The sequence below is a fragment of the Trypanosoma cruzi genome, genomic scaffold (genome assembly GCF_000209065.1).
Source record: "Trypanosoma cruzi strain CL Brener 1047053516795 genomic scaffold, whole genome shotgun sequence".
NCBI lineage: Eukaryota > Euglenozoa > Kinetoplastea > Trypanosomatida > Trypanosomatidae > Trypanosoma > Trypanosoma cruzi.
In genome coordinates this window covers 1-20,858 of record NW_001849422.1, presented here as the reverse complement: position 1 = coordinate 20,858, position 20,858 = coordinate 1, and the positions used below count along the sequence as shown (strand labels likewise).

General features: G+C 55.5%; 1 protein-coding gene and 2 pseudogenes across 1 annotated transcript, besides 14 other annotated features; all 3 read right to left on the bottom strand.

The window, feature by feature from the left end:
* Positions 1-1,033: part of a sequence feature (heterozygous, Esmeraldo-like haplotype) that runs on past the window's edge.
* Tc00.1047053508367.70 lies at positions 231-2,102 on the bottom strand (annotated as a pseudogene).
* Positions 1,034-1,284: a sequence feature (haploid, Esmeraldo-like haplotype).
* Positions 1,285-1,307: a sequence feature (areas merged during assembly that could not be assigned to a particular haplotype. This can correspond to areas where the two haplotypes were merged or to regions with more than two copies in the genome that were merged during assembly.).
* Positions 1,308-2,770: a sequence feature (heterozygous, Esmeraldo-like haplotype).
* Positions 2,648-6,550, bottom strand: Tc00.1047053508367.50 (annotated as a pseudogene).
* Positions 2,771-6,698: a sequence feature (areas not merged during assembly with more than two copies in the genome that could not be assigned to a particular haplotype).
* Positions 6,699-8,311: a sequence feature (heterozygous, Esmeraldo-like haplotype).
* Positions 7,487-12,226: a mobile genetic element.
* Positions 8,312-11,369: a sequence feature (areas not merged during assembly with more than two copies in the genome that could not be assigned to a particular haplotype).
* Positions 11,370-16,880: a sequence feature (heterozygous, Esmeraldo-like haplotype).
* Positions 13,199-16,092: a mobile genetic element.
* Positions 16,713-17,186: a mobile genetic element.
* Positions 16,881-19,807: a sequence feature (areas not merged during assembly with more than two copies in the genome that could not be assigned to a particular haplotype).
* Positions 17,010-17,032: a sequence feature (AT_rich).
* On the bottom strand, positions 17,460-18,593 carry Tc00.1047053508367.20 (UDP-Gal or UDP-GlcNAc-dependent glycosyltransferase, putative; the record flags this gene model as incomplete). Its single annotated transcript, XM_806826.1, has 1 exon — positions 17,460-18,593. The coding sequence occupies one exon, from the start codon at positions 18,591-18,593 to the stop codon at positions 17,460-17,462; it is 1,134 nt and encodes a 377-aa protein (XP_811919.1).
* Positions 19,808-20,858: a sequence feature (heterozygous, non-Esmeraldo-like haplotype).

Below are 20,858 nucleotides of genomic sequence, written 5' to 3'. Positions count from 1 at the left end.
TCACTGCAACCGCATGTTCTGTGGTGTCGGCTTTCTCCTCATTTGTCCACCCCGCCAGTGATTCCGGGCCTCTCGTCGAAATAAAGACCCTGTCCTTGATTGCAGTCATCTCAGTAAAATTCGGTAGGCGGTTGTACAGAAAGACGTTCGTCAGCATCACAGGTGAGTTTTGGTCGAGCATCTTCTGACTGTTCACATCCTCCTTCTCCTCTCTCTCCTCATTGCGCCCCTTTTAACCACATGCGCCAAAGCAAAAGTGTGCAGGCCCAAGTGGCGTCTCATTTGTTAACAGCGCTTCTTCTTCCCCCAGTAACTTACCATCAATGCAAAAAAAGACCTTTTTGCCGTGGAGCGTGAGCGCCACTTGGTATTCTTTATTCGGTTCCCAAGTGCTGCTCTTTGTTATTTTATTTTTGAGCTCCGTCACCCACTTCATATCTGCGGTGTACGACAGCTTCATAAAAAGCTTGGAATTATTCTTCTCCAGACTCGCAGTCAGTAGAGGAGTGTTCCCACCCGGAGCCTCGTGGATGGTCACCAACAACACCAATGTGAAGTCGTGGCCCAAAGGTAAATGCCGCACATTATTATCCCAATCGTCTACTTGCCATGATACCCCGGAGTCAGGCCCAGTGAATTGAAATCCATCATTGACCTTCTTTGCTTTCATCACCCTTGCATTCAGGCAAAGGTACTCGTCGTTCCACGTGCCGTTGTTGGCCGCATCGGACAAAACTGCCACCAGACCCGCCGTGGGTATGGTCAGGTTGGAGAAGAAAATGTCCTTTTGCGCCCAAGTACTGAGGAAAAACTTGATTGTACTCGGTTCCTCCGTCAGGCGGGAGAGTGAGATGACACGGTCCTCACCATTGCCCCTCCGTTGTAATAAGTACAAACTGCCATCCAAGTAGAGCAGGGTGCTGGCGAGCTCCCCATTCACATCATCCTCCATGGCAGCCGGTCCAACAGAAAACGAGCGGTTGTTCTCCGTGACCCGAAGACAGAGCGCAGTGGCCCTTTTCTTCCCCGAGGCGTTCCCTCTCTGAGTGTACAGCATGACCTTCTTTTCCCAATGGTCGCGGTGATGAGGGCATCCACATGCAAGCCTCCGTCCGGATAGTCTTCCGATTGTGAGTTGACCCACACACCTGAAAGTTTTCCGCGTGCTTCCGTCCACTTTCCCCCATGTCACGCGACTCGTACACCTTCTGGCCTTCATACTCGCAATTAACAATCATGAGAATTTGTCCATTCTCCCATTCGGTGACGAGGGGTTCAAGACAGTCTGCAGGAGACATGCCCTTTGAGAGCACCCAGCTGCTGCCATTGTCCATCGAACAGACGATCATTGAGAAAAATACCTCTTCTCCATCCTTCATCGTCGTCAGAGGGAATACAAGCGTGCTATCCCACATCAGAAAACCAGAGCCACCGCCAAGAAAAAAATTGGCTTTATCTTTAGACTGTAGTGTTTCCTGCTCTAACAGCGGTTTGGGATTACTCCAGTTGATCACTCCACTCTGCTTGCCGTCCGTGGATCGCGTGGCCTCAGCCACAACCAGTTGAATACCGGGGGCGCCTGGCTCACACCTCTCCGTCCTCACTTAGTTCAGTTTCTCGGTTCTCGCAATCAGAAACACATTATTGCCGTGCAAAACAGTTTTGGGACTGGGCACAGTAGTCACAGCTCCCATTTCATCCACGTTGCCAAGCACGGTGTGTGCCCTCAATGTGCTATTATCAACCTCAGCGAAACGAGACGACAAACCCGACGAAGAATTGAGGTGCATCGCAACAATATCAAATTTAGCAACCTGTTGCGCTGCACCAGCGGTTAAATCACGCGAAAAGATGCTTTGAGCAGGCACAGCCATTACTCCACCATCATTGACAAGAGAGGGCACGCCATACAAATCCTTCACTCCACTTTCAGTCCCTTCTCTTACCAACACCTGCGTCCTCCGCAGCACCAAAACATCGACCGCCTGCGGAAGTTGAAAATCCCCTGACTTCACCTCAGCTTTTGTAGCCCCACCAGTGCTGCAACACACCAACACAACAAGTAGAAGCAGCACCGCGGAAGTAAACAGATGCCGGGACATGTTGGGCCTCTGCGGCTCACTCTCTCCTCCTTCCCTCCTCCTTCCGCTGGATCCGGTCACGCGGCGACGGTTGTGTGTGCAGGGTGCCATGACAGCAGCGACACGTGAGTGCATACAAATATGTGTGTGTGGGCGGTGTGTGTGCTGTCGGTCCTTTCAGTGCCTTACAATTTCACAGTAGCGATTCGCGGTTGGTCGTAGCTTCCTTCTTAGTCTGAGTATGTTTGTGTGCAAGAAATCAAAGTAAAATCTAAAAAGCACCAAAACAGGACGTGGCAGAGAAGTGGGTGGCGCCACCAGCCACAGTGTAACACATCCACTTCGTAGTAACCGCCACAGTAATTACTCTCGCCGTCCACAACGGCTCAAGCACTGCGAGGCCACACACAGAAGCAGAGACATTGACGTTTGCGCACGGGCCAATACACCCTCCGGCAAACAGCACCAACCAACAGACAGACAGCAGAAATTAGGTGCGAGCAAAATCCCAAGTGCTGCAGGATCCTTGCAAGCAGCGCTCCCTGATTGCAGGACCTTTAAAGCGTTCATCGCTGCAACATCCCCCACCACCTGCTCGGCGTGTCGGTGGATTTTCCCGTTCACCGGAAGAAACGCGGCGGGATGTGTCGGCAAGGGTCGAAGACACACAGTGCGCACCGTCGACGCGATCAACGAGCGCAGACACTCGTGAAGTGCGATCCCACAACCTCGAACCCTCCATTTACTCTCCTGGAAGTGAAGGAGGCATGAAATGTCCTCTTCTCTACAGTAGTCCTGAAACGCAAAAAAAATCCGCAGGACATCCCGCGCAGCCACGGCCTCCTCAGTGGCCTGACAGTCCACGCCGCCGCACCGCTCCTCAAGAGGTCGCCAGGCCCGGTAAGGCAAGCAAAAGGAGACCAGCAATTTGGTCAAGGCGTTCAGCAAAATGAGACGCAGAAGTCGGGTGAGCGCGGCCCATCCACTTCCTCCCCCTCAACCGACCCACCACACAGTCGAATCACACACCTGAAAAGAGCCGTGGCGTCTGACAAAATAGCACGGCCAATAGCACCTCGTGCTCTCCTCAATGTAGTGTCATGGCATACCCGAGAGATTACAAGAAGGACCAAATCATTCCATTCCACCGGCATAAGCACGGAATAAAGCGCGGATTTTGCCCCGTGAACTCCCATACAAATCTTCTCAGCCACGGAGTTTGCGTCGCCGACCCTCAGGAAGGGCTGACGCATCAACTGCCGTTGACCGATCCCCCGGCGATGAAACAAAAAGAGCCACCGTCTCCCGAATTTCGTCATCACCCATTCTCCCCATTGAGGGAAGAGAACGCAAAGTGACGGTGTGGGCGTGTCTATCCGAAAGAAATGGAAGAAGCGACTCCAGCCGTGGAACAAATTGAATGGATCCTCCCCCGAATCCTTCAAAGAGACCGGTCGGACAGCTGCCGAGGTTGACGGCGCGGAGGACAACACCTTGAATGTATGGAGCACCGCAGCAACCTGAATATATTCTGCAATGTCCGCGGTCAGTTCATGAAAGTACAAAGAAGGGACAGAAAATTCAAAGGGGCGTGTGAACCTGTCAATTATCACCCGCGCCGGAGGATCGCCACCCCCACCCTCCAAGGGCACCTCAACGACGTCAAATATTTCCACCGCATGGCACCCACAACACAATCGCGTAACACAAAGTATTGCCCTGCAGCACCCCATGCAGTGCGGCAATCGAAAACCATCTCGAACACGGCGTGCGACAAATATACCAAAAGAAGGCGCAACAAATACCCTCCACATTTCAGCAGTTACAATCATGCAGTAAAAGACAGGAGCGTCATACAGCACCCACGGACTCACCGAATATGGCGTCAAAAGGCAGCAAGATGCTAGATGCCGAAAGGCTCACATTTCTTCCCCCGTGACACTTCCACAAATGAATGCAGCTGCCGTGCCCTGCGGCCTCTCGACCGCCTCGAGGCAACGTTGCGGCCACATGGCGACGGCCCAATTTGGCTGGCGATCACATCCAGTCGTCGCGGCAAAACAGTACAGAAAGTAGGGTGGTGAGCCCGCACATTCGCCTCGTTGATGCCTGCCTCAGCTGGAAGAGTGAAACTCGTCTTCCCAGCAGCCGCGCTTCGGGTGGCTGAAACACCTGCCCTCACACCGGCAATGACATCTGCAATCGCCTGTAATTCCTCAACACCGCCCGTCAGAAAAAAAAAAAACAAAGCGGCACTCAACCCCTGCAGCCACACATCCCTCGTAACCATTTGCAAACTCGTCATCCTGCAGGAAATCCCGAACAACATAACAAGAAGACCGTGCATTGCTGGCAAGAGACAAGAACACGTTGCTTTCATCCTGCAACGGAGGATTATGCCTCCTGCGTAACGCGGCCACAAGTACGCGGTGCGCCAACACCGAAACGGCGGACATGTTGCCCCATGACCCTCCCCCTCCACAGGGGTCCAAAAAGTGCAACAGACCATCCTCTCACCAAAGAAAAGGCCCAATGGAGCGGACACTGCAGTGTGCGGACCACCCTGCAGAAACTCCCTCAGAGAACAAATGCTCTTAAATGCCCTTCAGAAGGGGCCAGCGGGTTGGCCGTGAAGTCAACAAACACCGGATAGCCAACTGCTCTGCACGCATCCAATGACGCAATTGGGACCGCAATGTTACAGGGCACATCAACCACCCTGCTCTCGTCCCCGTCTGTGTGGGCACGACAGTGCTGCCATCACCCTTCGCCCTCACAAACTATTCCACAGGTTCCTTTGAGCCGGAGACCACCACACGGCAATATGCCACCGGATAAGTGATCTCATACCGCACAAAATAAAAAAATTTTCCCCACGTCGAGGACCGCAGTGAAAACAAGCATAACGATGAGCAGCACGAGGGTTGTCTGTGCTGTGTTTCATCACAACACCCTATCCTCCGTTGGTTCAGGCCTCTGCCACACGACGAGGAACAGATGTAAAATCACTCACACGCAACAGAGTGAAATCCGCAAGAACATCGTCAGAGTCATACAGGACGCAACAACCACCAGCCCGGTCAGCAGCCGTTGTGGTCATATTCTGCAAACCATGATCCACGCCCACAGGAAAATTTGTTGTCCAGTTGAACAAATAATTGTTGGGCCAAGCAACGTGGGCCCAAGAACGACAACGCCAGTCGATATTCGGCCTTGGAGCCGCCAGTGAGAGCCATTGATTGGAATAAACACCAAAGCCACCAGCGACCAACAAAAACCGCAACAAGGCAATCGTACTTGAATCAAAGGATAGACTCGTCTCGTCTAGAAAGAAGAAAGAATAAATAATATTTTTCCTCCTCACGGAGCCTTCCAGCAATAAAATACCATCATGCGATCCGCCCTTATCGGCATTAGTCAGGAGCACAAGAACTGTGCAACGCGTAGAGGGTTCTGCAATCAAGCGAATGAGAGATGCTCCACGGTGGCACTCAGACTCCTCCCAGGCCAAGCATCAACCAGTCGCGAGCAGCATGCCTCTTCATAAACTCTCCGTTTTGGTTCCAACCGAGACAAAAGGTCTTCGTCGCTCAGCAGCAACCCCGCGTTGCGACGTGTCGTCACATAAAACAAGTGAGGATGACAGAGTGCATCATCGGGGAAATTGCCCTCAAATGTGGGAAACAGCATCGCACCCGCCGGAAACAGATGCGCATGATGTCCCTCCACGTCAGCCGCGCAGCCTGTTAGGTAAAGGAAACTTCGTAAAAAAGGAAGTCAGCGCACTCACCTCCACCCCAGGCAGTTTTATCAGGATGGTCGAAGCATCAAGTCGGGGGCTCCACACTTGTTGAGGGATATCGTGACGCTTTGACACGTCCACGTGCATGCCCACACAATGTCCTATTTTCTTTCCCTCCTCTGCATGCGCCCGCATCGTCTCTTAAGCCACATCCAGGAGAGATCAGATGGCGAATGGCACCTGGTCAGCCAGCAGCGTTCCATTCCTTAAAGTAAAGAAGTTACCAGCCCCAAAATCACTGGCCCTCAATCAGTGATGCCGTTGACACAATGCCTCCTCTGGCCAACGCCACACACTTGTTCCGGAGTACATGTTGTCCCATGCCTCGCTGACGCCACCCTCAGGATCCCCTACAGGTACACCGTGCATTCACTCCCAAAATACGGGTGTGGACTACAATTTAAGGAAACTGCACAATGTGCCTGCAAACTGCTCGTTGAAAGTTGTCATTGTGTTGGGTGTCAGGGGTAAAGCAGCCACACGTCGCAGCTCCTCAGGAAATCAAATAAGATAACAATCATCATTCAATTGGGATGGGCTTCGCAAACCCCCTGCGACTTTTGTCCGATGGGGTGCTTCAGTGCATATGAAACCTTGTCCGTGGAACGGAATGCCTATGCGCTCTAAAAGAGTAAGAATGAACTCACGGGAGAAGAATACGTAACATAACGGAGGCAAAATGCCACAAATAAGAAAGAACGGTAAAAAATATATATGGAGGGGTATAGATATGAAAATAGGCATTGATCATTGTATAGATATATCGATATGGGTATGAGTATAAAAACGATACTTTATTTTTATTTATTGATGCATCTGTATAGATATGGATGTATCCCTTCTCTCCCCTACAAATTGACAGATTGCTTGGTTTCTCGGTTTATTAAATTACTATTTTATTGGCTGCATATGTATATAGATAGGCATGTAGATATCGGTATTAATATCTATTCAGCGCTGTTGATATATATTGTTACTATTCCTCGTGTCAGCTCAAATAAATACAAAGGCCCACACGCCAGCAACCGTTGAAGAGCACGTCCGCCCAACGATCGGAGATGTAAAAGAGAGCCTCGGCACCCAAAGTGGGAGCCGCAGCGGAGTAAAGACAGACTTGCCTCTTCGCACAGTTCCGGTCGGCCGGTGTTCACAATTTCCGGTCAATGCCGTGGCGTGCCTTGCGGTAGCGGGTCAGTCAGCCATTGCTGTGGCACTGAAACCCGCACGCCGGACGGCGAAACTCAGCCGGTGGTGATCCCATTGGTCTGTCGTCGCCGCGAAACGTGCGCCTTCTCCGCGGCCTGACCCCTCCGCCGTCGTGACATCGGCGACAGCGTGACGTTAATCAACGCATGTGTGCTTGCCATCTTAGACACACGGTGCACTCTTTCTCGGTGGCATTCTCCTGCGCGGAGACGGGGTTTCTCTGTGGGTTTGATGTTCTTTATGCTGAGGTTCGAGCTTTGCAGCGCGTGGCTATTTAATCTCCATTTTTGGTGTCACGACTTTCTTTCTGTCGGGTGTTTGTACCGGGTGTGGGTGGTCAATCCCCGGCATTCCCCGTCTGCCTGTAGCATCAAGGGCATTTACAAAGTGTTTCCTTCCCTGGCTCAGCCGGCCACCTCAACGTGGTGCCAGGGTCTAGTACTCTTTGCCAGAGAGGAAGCTAAGCGCCTGCTGCCCATCCGCTGCGCGCGGAGAGGTAGCAGGTGCCGCACAAACGGGTCGGAAGGGCACCAGATGGAGTCATTTACATGGCTGCCCGCGGAGCGGTATTTCTATCCGCTGCTGAATCCCATCGGCGCTAATAAGCGCTATACATACCTTTTGCGTGCCGTATTTGACGCGCAACGACAAAAGCTACTGATAAGCGGAGACATTGAGCAGAACCCAGGCCCCATAGCAGTACTCCAGATGAACGTTTCTTGCCTCACGCTGTCAAAACTCGCAACATTAATGGCGCAAGGAGCAGACATAATAGCCATCCAGGAGACTTGGAAGTCGTCGGAGCAGATCGCCAGCATGCATACTGGAGATTATGTGCTCTATGCACAGTCGCGCATCTGCAAGGGAGGCGGTGTGGCGGTGCTGGTGCGGAAAACTCTCCGCTCCAAGCGTATACCCCTCACCATCCCCCAGCATGACACCAGCCTTGAAGTGGTGGTGGTCCAGGTTGCTCTGGACCAGAACCGTGATCTTATTGTAGCGAGTGCCTATATGAGACCACCACCGCAAGTAACGCAATCCTTCAGGCGGTTAGTAAACTGCCTTCCAGCCTCGTCGCCGCTCCTGCTGTGCGGGGATTTCAACATGCATCACCCACAGTGGGAGCCATTCTTGGAGTCTTCTCCAAGAGAGGTTGCTGCAGAGTTTTTAGAGCTGTGCACGGATGCGGGACTCACCTTGGTTAACACCCCTGGTGAGCTCACGTATGCTCGTGGCACAAGAGAACGATCCTGTATCGATCTGACATGGTCAAAGCATTTGACTGTGTCAGATTGGTCAGCTTCTGTGTCGCCGCTTAGTGATCATTATATGCTAACATTCACGCTGCATCAGGCATTTAAGGATACCATACCTTCGGCACCTATGATATTCTACAGTTGGGGGAAGTGTAAATGGGATTTATTCGTCAAGGACCTTGACGCACAACTTCCGGCATATGACTATAAAAAGCAGTCCACCGGCATTAAAGCTTTCACGAGAGCGCTTATTACTTCGTATCGACAACATTGCCCCCGCGGCATGCACAAGGATGGTCCCAGGCTTTGGGACGACACTCTCATGGAGGCAGAGCGGATTGCCACCGACAGCAAGGCCCGCTATCTACAGTTACCGACGCCCGACCGTGAGGCAGAAATGCAACGGACAAGGAGTCAATTCTTCCTCCTACTCCGAGAGCGCTTGCGCAACACGTATCTACGTCGCATCAGCAAGTTAAATCCAGGCGAACCACTCGCTTGGAAATACATTTCCGGACGAAAAAGGGCATCACTTCCACCTCCTACATCATTGTTGTTGGGAGATGGTCAACACACTTATAAAACAGCAAGGAGAGCAGCGAATGCTCTCAATCGCGTCTTTTTTCCACTTCACCCCTCTCACAAGGCAGTAAGGTTTTCCAAAGGCATCAAAAGACAGAACCCATCTTTGGGCATTGTTTCTTCTTCTCTTTTTAGGCAGCAGAACAACAACGAGTCCACTGCAACATCTATTTCAATATCTTCTACTTCTTCTAGCTCTGAGCCACAGGATAACAACGAAGCTGCCACCACATCTGATTTAGTTGCTTATCTTCACTCCCCTCTTGATGCACCTTTTAATCGTACGGAACTGCTTGCTGCGCTACGTAATACGCCGTATGGCAAGGCCCCCGGACCGGATGAAGTCTACAGTGAGGCACTGCGACATATTTCGTCAAAGGGTCTTCGATTCCTTCTTCGTTGCATTAACCACAGCTGGACGACCGGTACAATCCCGGCTGAGTGGAGACGCGCTACCATCGTCCCACACTTAAAACCCGGTAATTCGCCGGAACTGCTTGAGTCATATCGACCCATCAGCCCTACTTCCATTGTGAGTAAGGTTGCTGAAAAAATGGTACTGAAGAGATTGCTTTGGGTGTGGACGCCACACACCCACCAGTATGCATATCGTAGTATGCGTACCACGACGATGCGGCTGGCACACCTGATACACGAAGTGGAGCATAATAGAAATCATTATTTCCAAGTGAACCTTCCCAAGAAGAGCGGTATTGGTAATCAACTCCACTACAGACCCCATCGGACCCTGCTGGTGTTGGTTGATTTCAGCAAGGCCTTTGACTCCATAGATCATCGAGTCCTCAGTCGCTTGCTGGCCAATATTCCGGGGGTGAATTGTAGAAGGTGGCCTAGAAAATTTCTATGTGGTCGCTACACGAAGACACGAGTTGGTAACAGAAACAGTGATCGGCGTCCCATGCTGCGAGGAGTTCCTCAGGGGTCCGTACTGGGACCATATTTGTTCTCCCTTTACGTACACCCACTTCTCAATCTGCTGAACAGCTTTGCGGGTGTCACAGCAGACATGTATGCGGACGACCTCTCTATTATCGTTAAGGTGCAGTCCCGGGAAGACGCCATTCCCACTGCCAACATGGTTCTCAAAAAACTGCATGCGTGGAGTCAGGAAAATGGCCTGGCCATTAGCCCGTCAAAGTGTAAAGCCGCTTGGTTCATGCTCTCCACGCACACGAAGTCAGATTATGATCGTGAAGGAAAGTGGCCCCTGGTATTGGCTGGATGTCAAATCCCAGTCATGACCATGGGGGCATCGCAAACTACGAAGCTTCTTGGCATGGATCTCGATCCACGACTGACGCTAAATGTGGCGGCTACCAAGCAATGCGCTGCCACTTCGCAACGGATATCGCAGCTACGCTGCATAGCGCATAAAGAGGCGGGGCCATCTCCACATGACCTACGCACGTTCGTCATTGGATACGGTGCTTCCAAATTACGATATGGCAGCGAGCTCATATGGGCAGTAGCGACGGATTCAGCGAAAAATGAGATGCAAAAGACGTATGCAACCCTGGCACGCATTGTCAGCGGAGTTCCAAGCACTGTCGACCCGGAATCCGCACTTCTAGAGGCTAATATGCCGCCGCTCCATGTCCTCTGCCTGCGCGCGCGGCTCTCCATATTTGAGAACACACGCGCATGTCAGATGGACTGGATGCGGAGACCCCCGCCTGAGCCACCGCCTCGCGCAGGCTTCCGCATCTCGCCATTATCTCGGGACGAGCTATACGCCTTTGTAGACGCGTACACAAAGGACTATGGCATCACTCAGAGCTCACCACGCGAAGAGCGGTTCTTTCGCAGCTCCATTACTCCCTGGTTTGCGGCCTCCGCTCACCGGGTCACCATTGGCGTGGAAATTCCGATAGACCCCTCAATAACTGACGAGGAAGAGCTGACAAGGGAAAAGCGCAGGGTCAGCGAAGAGGCTCTAGCGCTGCACAGTCGTCGTTCGTGGACACTCGCGACGGATGGCGGTGTCGACGTTCCCAAGTCTGCCGGGGTTAAAATACTGCTTTCATCCCTCAACTCATCGGAGATAATAGAAAAGACCAGTATAAACTGCGGTGCACGCCCATGCAGCTACGGGACGGAATCCCGTGCGCTGCTTCTAACCCTGGAGAAGCTGATTATCCCTCGCATCCAACACAGGCATAAAACCCTGCTTGTGGTTACAGACAGTCAGTCTCTTCTTGCGGCTTTAAATAAGGGCCCGCTCAGTCAGACAGACTGGACGGAGGATCGGATCTGGCAGTGTCTCTTAACACTGGCGTGTGCTGGCTGGTCAGTGAACCTGCAGTTTTGTTACGGACATTGTGGAGTACATGCTAACGAGCTTGCAGATCAGTATGCGACGCAGACTACGGCAACTGAACAATACACGGAGCATGGAATCGCACCTTTATGGCATACGGATCTGCTGACATGTTTTACTACCCAGATCACCAACAAGTGACGTAGTACCCTTCGTCAAGACACTCATCGCTACTTGCTTTGCGGCACAAGGCCATCAGATCTCAGCGGTAAGGACCTAATCACTCAGGAAGTTCTTCACCGTCAAGAACTGGTTCACCTCGCAAGGGCAAGGTGCGGCGAATCTGAGCTCTGGGGCCGACTATACTGGGCTGTGAGAGATTGCACGAACCAATGCTGTTTCTGCAACATCTCACCAGAACAGTCTGCATATATGCGCTCTAACAACGACCCAACTGCACCGGGGACGGACACTGTTCCCCCGTCGGCAAGGGATGAAGACGTCTCTCCAGTAAGGAGACGGACCATCACACGTCGTCGGAAGGAGAAATGTCCGTACTGTGATTCTACATTGACGGGATTCTCGAATCTCGTCAGTCACTGTCGGTCATTTCATCCGGAACATCCTCCACCGCTTCCCGAGCTCAAATGCGATTTCTGTGACATGGTTTTCCCCACACGTAGAAGCACCGCACAGCACAGAAATCGCTGCGCACACAACCCAGACGCCACACGGCATCTAAACAGTAGTGCCAGGAGGCGATCTCTGCTGCCGCAGGATCAGCCAGCTTCCACAAGCACGCCAATTGGCCCGCAGGAAACCTTGCACCATCTGCTTCTAGAATGTCCAGGCACCTTGGCTGTGCGCCAACGGCTGGGCATTGAACAGGAACTTCGCCTCGGAAAGTTCTCTCAATGGTAGTTGCTTCATAGCAGAAAACTTTTGTCGTTACTCGACCACCTCCTCGGCACTCAGACTGCTTTGTATAGCTAGACACGCTGGTAAGAGTAGCAAAAAAAAAAAATGCCTCCTTCTTCGGTGCCAACTATGGCTCTGTTCTGGTGCGCTCGTGTGCTCGTATGCGGGATAGCGGTCCCGCTTTCGCTTGAGCACTGGATTCACAGTACGTGCATTCCAACAGTGTGGATGCCGTCAGACCTTCATATTCACGGGGACACCCCCTTCGTGCTCCGGTGCTGTACTGCTTGTGGAAGTGCCGGAGAAGAAGTCTGAGTCCGGCTCGTTGGTCGTACGGCGCCGAGCAGCGAATGGCTTCGGACTGGGCCGTGCAGTCTGCGGCGGAGGTGCGATCAGTGTGCCGTCCCTCGTTCTCGTCCTCGCTCAAGTGGCGGGTGGTTTCGGTGGAATTCCCGGCGGTTCCGGCTCACCGGGGAACTTGACTTTCCACAGCGCCTGGGAGCGCGTAATGCCACGGACGTTGGCCATGTGCGTCACGACGCTGGCGCGGCAACTGCAGTGCTTGCCGCACACCGGCCAGTCTGCCGGACGTCGGATCGTGGCGGGGTGGGGTCCAGCGGGAGAAGGAGGCGTTTCCGTGCGAGGTTCATTGCGTGCCTGCTGTGCGGCATCCGGGCCGCAGCGACGGCATATGCCTGGGATGGCGGGCTGCAGGGGCCGTAGCAGCCATCCGTAGTTGAGCAGAACCCTGGTGCGGAGGCGGGCCAGTGCGGCCCCTACCCCACGAGTGAGGGTGGTGTCCGTGCACGTGGGTCCCTGTCGCCTGCTGCAGTGGAGCAGCGAGTTTCCTCCCTGAGCTGTCGGGCGCGAATAATATGTTTGGACAGTGCGACCATGCCGGTGATCCATCTGTCTGTGAGCTGTGCGAGGTCGGATGCCTTCTCGGATTTCGCACCACAAGCTCCGTTCCTGGACACGCCGCAGTGGTCGAAGACAGACTGCGTCCGTGTGCGCGCTCCTCGGTGCGGCGGGCGGAGCAGGAGTGTCCTGAGTCGACGATGCATCGGGACAGATGCCGTGAGAGGACCCCTTTTTGAAGTGCAGTCAGGAGAGAGTGTGAGCCTGTGAATATTGACACACTACACGGTGCACTGCCTGTCCGCGGGATGCTGCTCAATGGCTTTCTTGTACCAAGGTGTGGGGCGTTGCATTCTGCTCTGCGGCTGCGTGGCATCCGTTCTGTGCCGGCCCCGGCAATGTTGATCGGCGTTCCATTCAGCTAGAGCAACGCTGCTGCTCCCAACCTGACGCCGAGTTCCACGGAGTCTTCTGTCCATCCTTCGCGGCGTTTTCTTCTGGCTGTGGCGACAGGCCTGTGCGTCAGAAGTGGCGGGTGATCCAGCGGTCACAAGCCTGGTGCTGGGCCTCGTCGGGGCCATCTGCAGCGGCACCACCGCGGGAGGCGCGGAAACGGACTCGAGCTGCGGTCCGCCGGGGGGTCACTGTGAGGGGCGGGCAGCGAGCTTCTGTCCGAAGCGCAGGGCGCAGGGCCATGATGAAGCCGTGCGGTTTTCTGGCGGGGTGCTGCGGGTGGCGGACGATGGAGGCAATAAAACGCAAAGCACCTCCACGCGTCTCGCATAGAAGCACATACCGGAGTCTGCGCACCAGCACCGCATCGAGGAGGGGCTGCAGCCTTGCCTCCAACACGGCATCCTCCACTTTACTGCCTCTCGGGTTCACGCAACTATTTTGCTCGTCTGGTACCTTGCGGGATCCGGCGTGCAGCGGGACTTCGGGGAGGCGTCCCAACACCATGCGCTGACGCCGTGTGTCGCCTCCGCCCGCGGCAGCGCAATGTACACCGGCCTCAGTGTGTCTCTCCTAGTTCTCCGCGCAAAAGACAAAATCGCTGCCAGTTGGAGTGGGCACTGGTCCAATTCCTCATGGAGATGCGCCACGTGTGCCCATTCCACGAGGATGCTAGAACTTGATGCCCAGAAGAGTCGGCATGCGCTCCATAGTGACCGGGGCGTCCTCATAAGCGAGGCGCAGTGGGGCCGTGTTGCCGGCGCCGAGGAGAGTTTACCTCGCCCTGCTGGGGGTTGCCTCCATGAAGTATTCTCTGTTCCACTCTGCAACGGCACTCAGGCCTTCTTTTGAGGCCGAGTTGATCGCATCCCCGTTGCTCTGCTGTGCGATGAGAGTGAAGGCATCAGTAATGAACCCTCGGCGAATTAGGGCACCTTCGAAGAACAAGAACAACGAGACTGCATGACAACGACGAACATGATGGGTGACGGCACTGTTCCCTGCGGTGCACCTCGTGTGAGGGTCCTGGAGGAGGGTGTGAGTTTTTTGTCGATGCAAACCACAGCGCTTGTGTTATTGAGGCACGCTGCTGACCAGCGTGCGATGCGATTGGGAATCGACAGTCGCCGCATTTCCAAGATTACCGCGTCAGGGCCCACCGTGCCAAAGGCATTGGCGTGGTCCACAAAGACAGCCGCCGTGCGGTGTTGTGGAGCATTGCGATGCATGGCAGCCCTAAGGTGCAGCAATTGGTCGGGGGTGGAATTGCCCGGCAAGAAGCCAGATGGCTGCAGAGTCAACTGGGACTCGATGACGTCCCGGATGCGTGTGGCAGAAATGCGTTCCATGAGCTTGCTGGGGCAGCTGCCCAGCGTTACAGGTCGGTGGGGGGTCGCGGTTGGATGCCGTTCTCTCCGGATTGGGCAGGAGTAGCAAAGCCCCGCGTCGCCGATTCCGCGGGACGGCCCCTGCACGTAGGCGGCTATCGAACAGCCAGGGGACGGCACGCCTCGCCACACGGCCTAGATGGCGCAGTGCCTCTCCACGTATTCCGTCGGGGCCAGGCGCCGGTCCCAAGAGCAACAGCCGTAGGGTGCGGCCGGGCTCTGCCATACTTATTGGGTGAGGTCCATCGCATTCGTCGGTATCGGTGGCGGAGGGTGGGGCTTTGGGTGCCGTGTTGCTTTTGCCGCCTACAGCTTCATGGGGTGGCTGACCTTCGGGTGTCTGCTGAGCATTGGGCCATCGGATTTCCAGGCTTGCGTGCTCAAGGAACGAGGGGCGTAAACACGGCGTACTACCTGCCGGCTGTTGCCGTCCGTGCCCTCGAGCTCGGAGCGGAGCGTGTGCCAGCGGCTTTTGGATGCTTCGCGCAGCGCTTCTCTGCGACGGAGGTCCAGCCGCTGACTGCCTTCTGTGTCAGATGCGGTGGCAATGGCGCGGTCCAATTCCGCCAGCCATGGAGTCCAGAATGGGGACGGCTGGTGATTCCATGCCGGGACCGTTGCCTTAGTAGCTCTCCTCATTCCTAGTATAACGCACCTCTCCGTGCTGTCCATTTTGGGTAATTCTCATGTGTTTCTGCGGAGCTGGCTGAATACTTCGCTGGGCCTATTCCAATCCACCTTCTTCCATGCTAATAACTTCCGGTTAGGCCCCAGCACCACGGCGGGTGTGTCGTCGTCCCCGATCGGAAAACAAGGAGGATGGTGCAGTGATCGCTGTCCAGTGAGAGCAGTTCTGGCAATGGGTGACGACACAGTCCTTCGAAAGGGCGGTGTAGGGTGCTGTGCTGCCCTGTCGCTCGGTGTACCTCGTGCGCTCTCCGCTGTTGACGGCCTGGAGTACATTCTCAATGCACCGCTGCGCAATGGTATCGCCACGGGAGTCAGATGGGATGTTGCGGTCCCAAGCCTCCGTGTGTGCCTCGACGTCTGCGTCCATTAGCTGTGGCCCGTCCGCGCAGAGCTGCCCATCCAATTCCTCCGCCATCGTTCTTTTCGCAGAGGAGAGAAGGAGACATGCTGATGACGCCATCATGTTACTTCCCGCCGCTGGACGGATGGTCGCTTGCGCCAGCTCGATGCGGGCGACAGAGGCCGGTCCTGCCACCGCCTGTGGCCTCTCACGGACGAGAATGGACACACCGCCGCCACGGCAGTTGCGAGCGGTCCTGTGGTGCTGGAACCCGGCAAGCTGAAACTAGTGGCTTCAGGGTGGGGGACGTCTCCGTCCCACCCATCACACAAAACAACACGTTCTCGCCACGCAACTTCGTGCTCAGCGCCAGACGCTTCGCCGGAGTGAGGCCGGCGGTGTTCCACCGCAACGCAGAAAGCCGCCGCAAGTCCGCCGCCCACTAGCAAGTCCACCCGTCGTCTGCTTCCCGTCCGCCCGCGCCACCCCTACACTGTGCAGCCTTCTACAAGAGAACACAAGCAGGGGAAAAAAAGGACAGCTGCGTCGTCAAGAAGCAGGGGCCGTGTGCCACTGGCGTTGTCCCGCCCACTGGGCGCATCGGCGGCGGGGCGAGCGTAACGGCACGCACTCTCCACACACCGGGAGCCACACCACCGGCACTGACAGCAGTCGCACCGTGGGATGCTCCGCTCACAAATAAATCACACGAACACACAAGAATACATTCCCAGCGGCTCCCAACCGCAAGCACCCACCGCGAGGTGAAGGCTCAGGCGCGAGAAGGCCAAAGCAAGCAACGCACACAAACAAAAAACACGCTGAATCCCTTCCATTTCCCAATCGCACAATTAAAAGAGAATAATCTTCTGGGCCGCTGGCCGGATCCTGAGTTTTTCAATAATAAAAAACAAACCAGATACGAATAACAAGGGATGAACGGAATAACAGTGGATTCACCACATCCTCAAAGTTTAACACCAGGTAACTGTATGTTTATATATATATACCATCCGTTAGCCTCAATCGTGGCCCGCTCACTCTATTCGGATAGGATACATATATTTATTTATTACCTACGAGGTAGCAGACTTTGGGGTCCTGCAGCCACAAGACCCCGCTGCGTGGTGGGAACCAAAAGGGGGCGGGTGGGAAGGTAAAAATAAAAATAAAAAATTAACCAGCCACTGTCGGCTCCCTGATGTCCCTAAAGTCGTGGCCTTCCCAAAGGTCGTGAGATAGAAAACTGTCGTAAAGAAGTGTATATTCGTTTCAGCAGGATATATACATTAACTAATTTAGCTCGCCCGCGATTATTTTCTTCAAGGGCTCCTAATAACAAGTAAAAAAACACAGACTCACATACATCGTTCATTGGCGGGCCAGCACACACACGCACATCCTCATCGCGTGCCCCCAGCAGAAGCACACACGCACGCGGGTCGAGTGCAGGGAGTGGCACGCTCCACAGGGGCACGGGGCAGTCAATGACACATTCCACGTCGTTCGGCCACGGAGCACACAGGGCACAAACCGGAATGCAGCAACCAATCAAGCAATAATTTAGGATTCAACACGCACAGAAAACAGGTCATTTCGTTCATTTGTCAATCGCACGACGTGTATATCGTGTCGTCGGACGCACGTTCCACACGGGCGACAGGCGATGTGTCGTTGCCGAAGCGTGCCATCAGTGCAGCGTAGTCGTCCTCCAGCACGTGATGGACACACATCGAGCTCGGCACCACCTGCGAGTGCCCCGTGTCATTGCGGGCGTCATGGAAATGACAACCCAGCATCTTGACGTATACCATTGGCTTGTACTTCACTTCCTTCTCAAGTACCCAACCGACCATGTTGTCCTCGTAGTGAAACCGGAGCAGTGCAAACTCGTGATCACGCTCCTTGCTGTACGGCAGGTACGCCAGGCGGCGCAGCGGTTCGTAAGACACCAACGCCTCCGCCACATCCCTCGACAAGGTGTAGCACCAGCCAACCATAAATGTGCTGCCCGGTAAGCCCTTATCCTCAAAACTGGATGTACCAATGTGGACGCCCATGTAGATCCCTCGGCGCGGCAGGAGGCGTAGGTGAGCAACGAACAGCGGCACACGAAGGAAAATGTCGTCATCGCCCTTCGCAATGTAACTCGCGTTCGGGAACAGGCGGTGCGCAAGGTCAAACCACATGTAAACCTTTCGGGTCAAACCCACATCCGCCTCATCGCCCAGACATCCGTAGTGACCAATTGTTTTGTTTGTCGTCACGCGGCCCTCGTTCATTGGCAGCGCAACCACATCGTTCCACTGCGACGCCTCCTCCAGCAGCGCGGCAGAGTAGTCGTAGCCGTGCGACGGGTGTCGCCCGAGGACGTACAGCACAAGCATCGCACCGGTGAAGTCGTTCGCCCTCGTCGCCACTCCGGGGAACAGCCAGCACGTCGTCCGCTGCAGGTTGCGTCGTGTTCGCCTCTCCTCGTCGTCCGTGGAGGGGATGCCCAGCACAATCAGATACTCCCGCCGGCTCCACGTGTCCACAACAAGGCGTGGGATGTAAGCAAGCGCTGCGTCGTCCACTGCGGCGGCTCGCGGGTGGCGGAGGTTGTTGGGTCCCGGTGCACCATCATCGGCAGCGATGTCAAAGCTGAGGGACAGAAGATTTGTGATCGCAATGAAGAGAATCAGCAGCACGGCAACCCGCCTCATCTTCCGCTTCATCGTCGGCAGTTTCGGCTTCGTCATGGTCGTTCTCGGTGTAAGAATCTAGGCAAAAGAAAAAAGGGGCGAAGAAAGTGTAGTAACACCAAGCAGCAGACAAAAACAGCACGGGCGACAACAAGAAACAACACGGCCACGCGGTGCCACGCAGCCACGCAATTACACGAATGCCCGTGGGCTAACCCACCGCGCACCACCCGAATCCGGGACGGTGCGGGCAAAGGGGTCAGGGCGGCGGAGAAGCCGACAGCACGCCGCCGCGGCGGTGGCTCGACAATCCGCAGCCAACGCTTTTTTGCCATTCCTCTTGTCTCCTCAAAGAAGTCCCATGGTCCGCACGCCAGCCACCGCCGAAGTGAACGTCCGCCCTGCTGAGTGGAGATATGGAGGAGAGCCGCGGTCCCCGCAGATGGCGCTGCAGCAGGCGGCGTGAAACACAACCCCGTGACGCATCCGCCCGGCCTAGCGCACTCGCTCGATAATCAGTTCTCGCCGAGAATCAGTACAATGGCAGATATTTTAGCAACACCATCTACCAAAAAGAAAAAGAGGAGAGAAACTACCTGCCACAAGCGTCGGCGTCCTGCGGCAGCCGCGACGCGCCTGGCGCCTTTCTGCATCCAGGGGAAACCGCGCCGGCTCCCTGGTGAAGCACAGATTCCTCACTTCCCCAGTGTCCACTCCACGTTTCTGTCCGGGCGCCTGCTGAGCCGGGGCAGCGGAGTAGGTGCGGACTTGTTACCTCGCACAGTTCACATCGGCCGGTTTTCACGACGTCCGTTCGACGTCCGTGGCATGCCGTGCGGTGGCGCGTCAGTCCGCCATTGCCGCAGCGCCAAAAGCCGCAAGCTGGACAGCAAAATTTGAGCGGTGGTGATCCCATCGTGGCGCCGTCGCCGGGCAAGGTGCACTTTCTCGGCGGCCCGACACTCTGCCGTAGTGGAATCGGCAGCAGTGCGACGTTGATGAATGGATGTGTGTGTGCTACTTTGGGCATGCAGTGCGCCGTCCCTCGCCGGCTTTCGCCTCCTGCGCGGAGGAGGGAGTCTCCCTCGGAGGCAAAGTTGCTGTGCGGGCTTGGCCTTCTTCCCGCGGTGTTTCGAGCTTGGCGACGCGCGTGCATTGTGACTCTATTCCTGGCGTTGTGACACTCCCACCGTCGGAGAGAGTGTGCCGGGTGTGGCAGGCCGTGGCCCCAGCATTGCCCGCCCGCCTGTCGAAGTAAGGGCATCCATGGAGTGCTGTGGTCCCTGGTGCCGGCTCCGGCTGTGTTCCGGAGCGTGCGTGTGCGCGTGAATGGGATGTCATTCTCGCTTTTGTGTGGGCAACGAATCCACAGGGCGTGCACTGGAACGGGGTGGATGCAGCCAGATCGTCATATTCACGGGGACGCCCCCTTCGTGCTCCGGTGCTGTACTGCTCGTGGAAGTGCCGGAGAATAACTCTGAGTCCGGCTCGTTGGTCGTACGGCGCCGAGCAGCGAATGGCCTCGGCCTGGGCCGTGCAGTCTGCGGCGGAGGTGCGATCAGTGTGCCGTCCCTCGTTCTCGTCCTCGCTCAAGTGGCGGGTGGTTTCGGTGGAATTCCCGGCGGTTCCGGCTCACCGGGGAACTTGACTTTCCACAGCGCCTGGGAGCGCGTAATGCCACGGACGTTGGCCATGTGCGTCACGACGCTGGCGCGGCAACTGCAGTGCTTGCCGCACACCGGCCAGTCTGCCGGACGTCGGATCGTGGCGGGGTGGGGTCCAGCGGGAGAAGGAGGCGTTTCCGTGCGAGGTCCATTGCGTGCCTGCTGTGCGGCATCCGGGCCGCAGCGACGGCATATGCCTGGGATGGCGGGCTGCAGGGGCCGTAGCAGCCATCCGTAGTTGAGCAGAACCCTGGTGCGGAGGCGGGCCAGTGCGGCCCCTACCCCACGAGTGAGGGTGGTATCGGTGCGCGTGGGTCCCTGTCGCATGCTGCAGTGGAGCAGCGAGTTTTCTCCCCGAGCTGTCGGGCGCGAATAATATGTTTGGACAGTGCGACCATGCCGGTGATCCATCTGTCTGTGAGCTGTGCGAGGTCGGATGCCTTCTCGGATTTCGCACCACAAGCTCCGTTCCTGGACACGCCGCAGTGGTCGAAGACAGACTGCGTCCGTGTGCGCGCTCCTCGGTGCGGCGGGCGAGTCAAAAGGGTACGTCCACAATGTGAGTCACCAGTTGATCCAGAACTGTCAACCTGTGTTCGCGTGCTTCCACGATTCGACGAGTAGGCGCATAGACGCACGCTGCCGGGGAAAAAGTCTC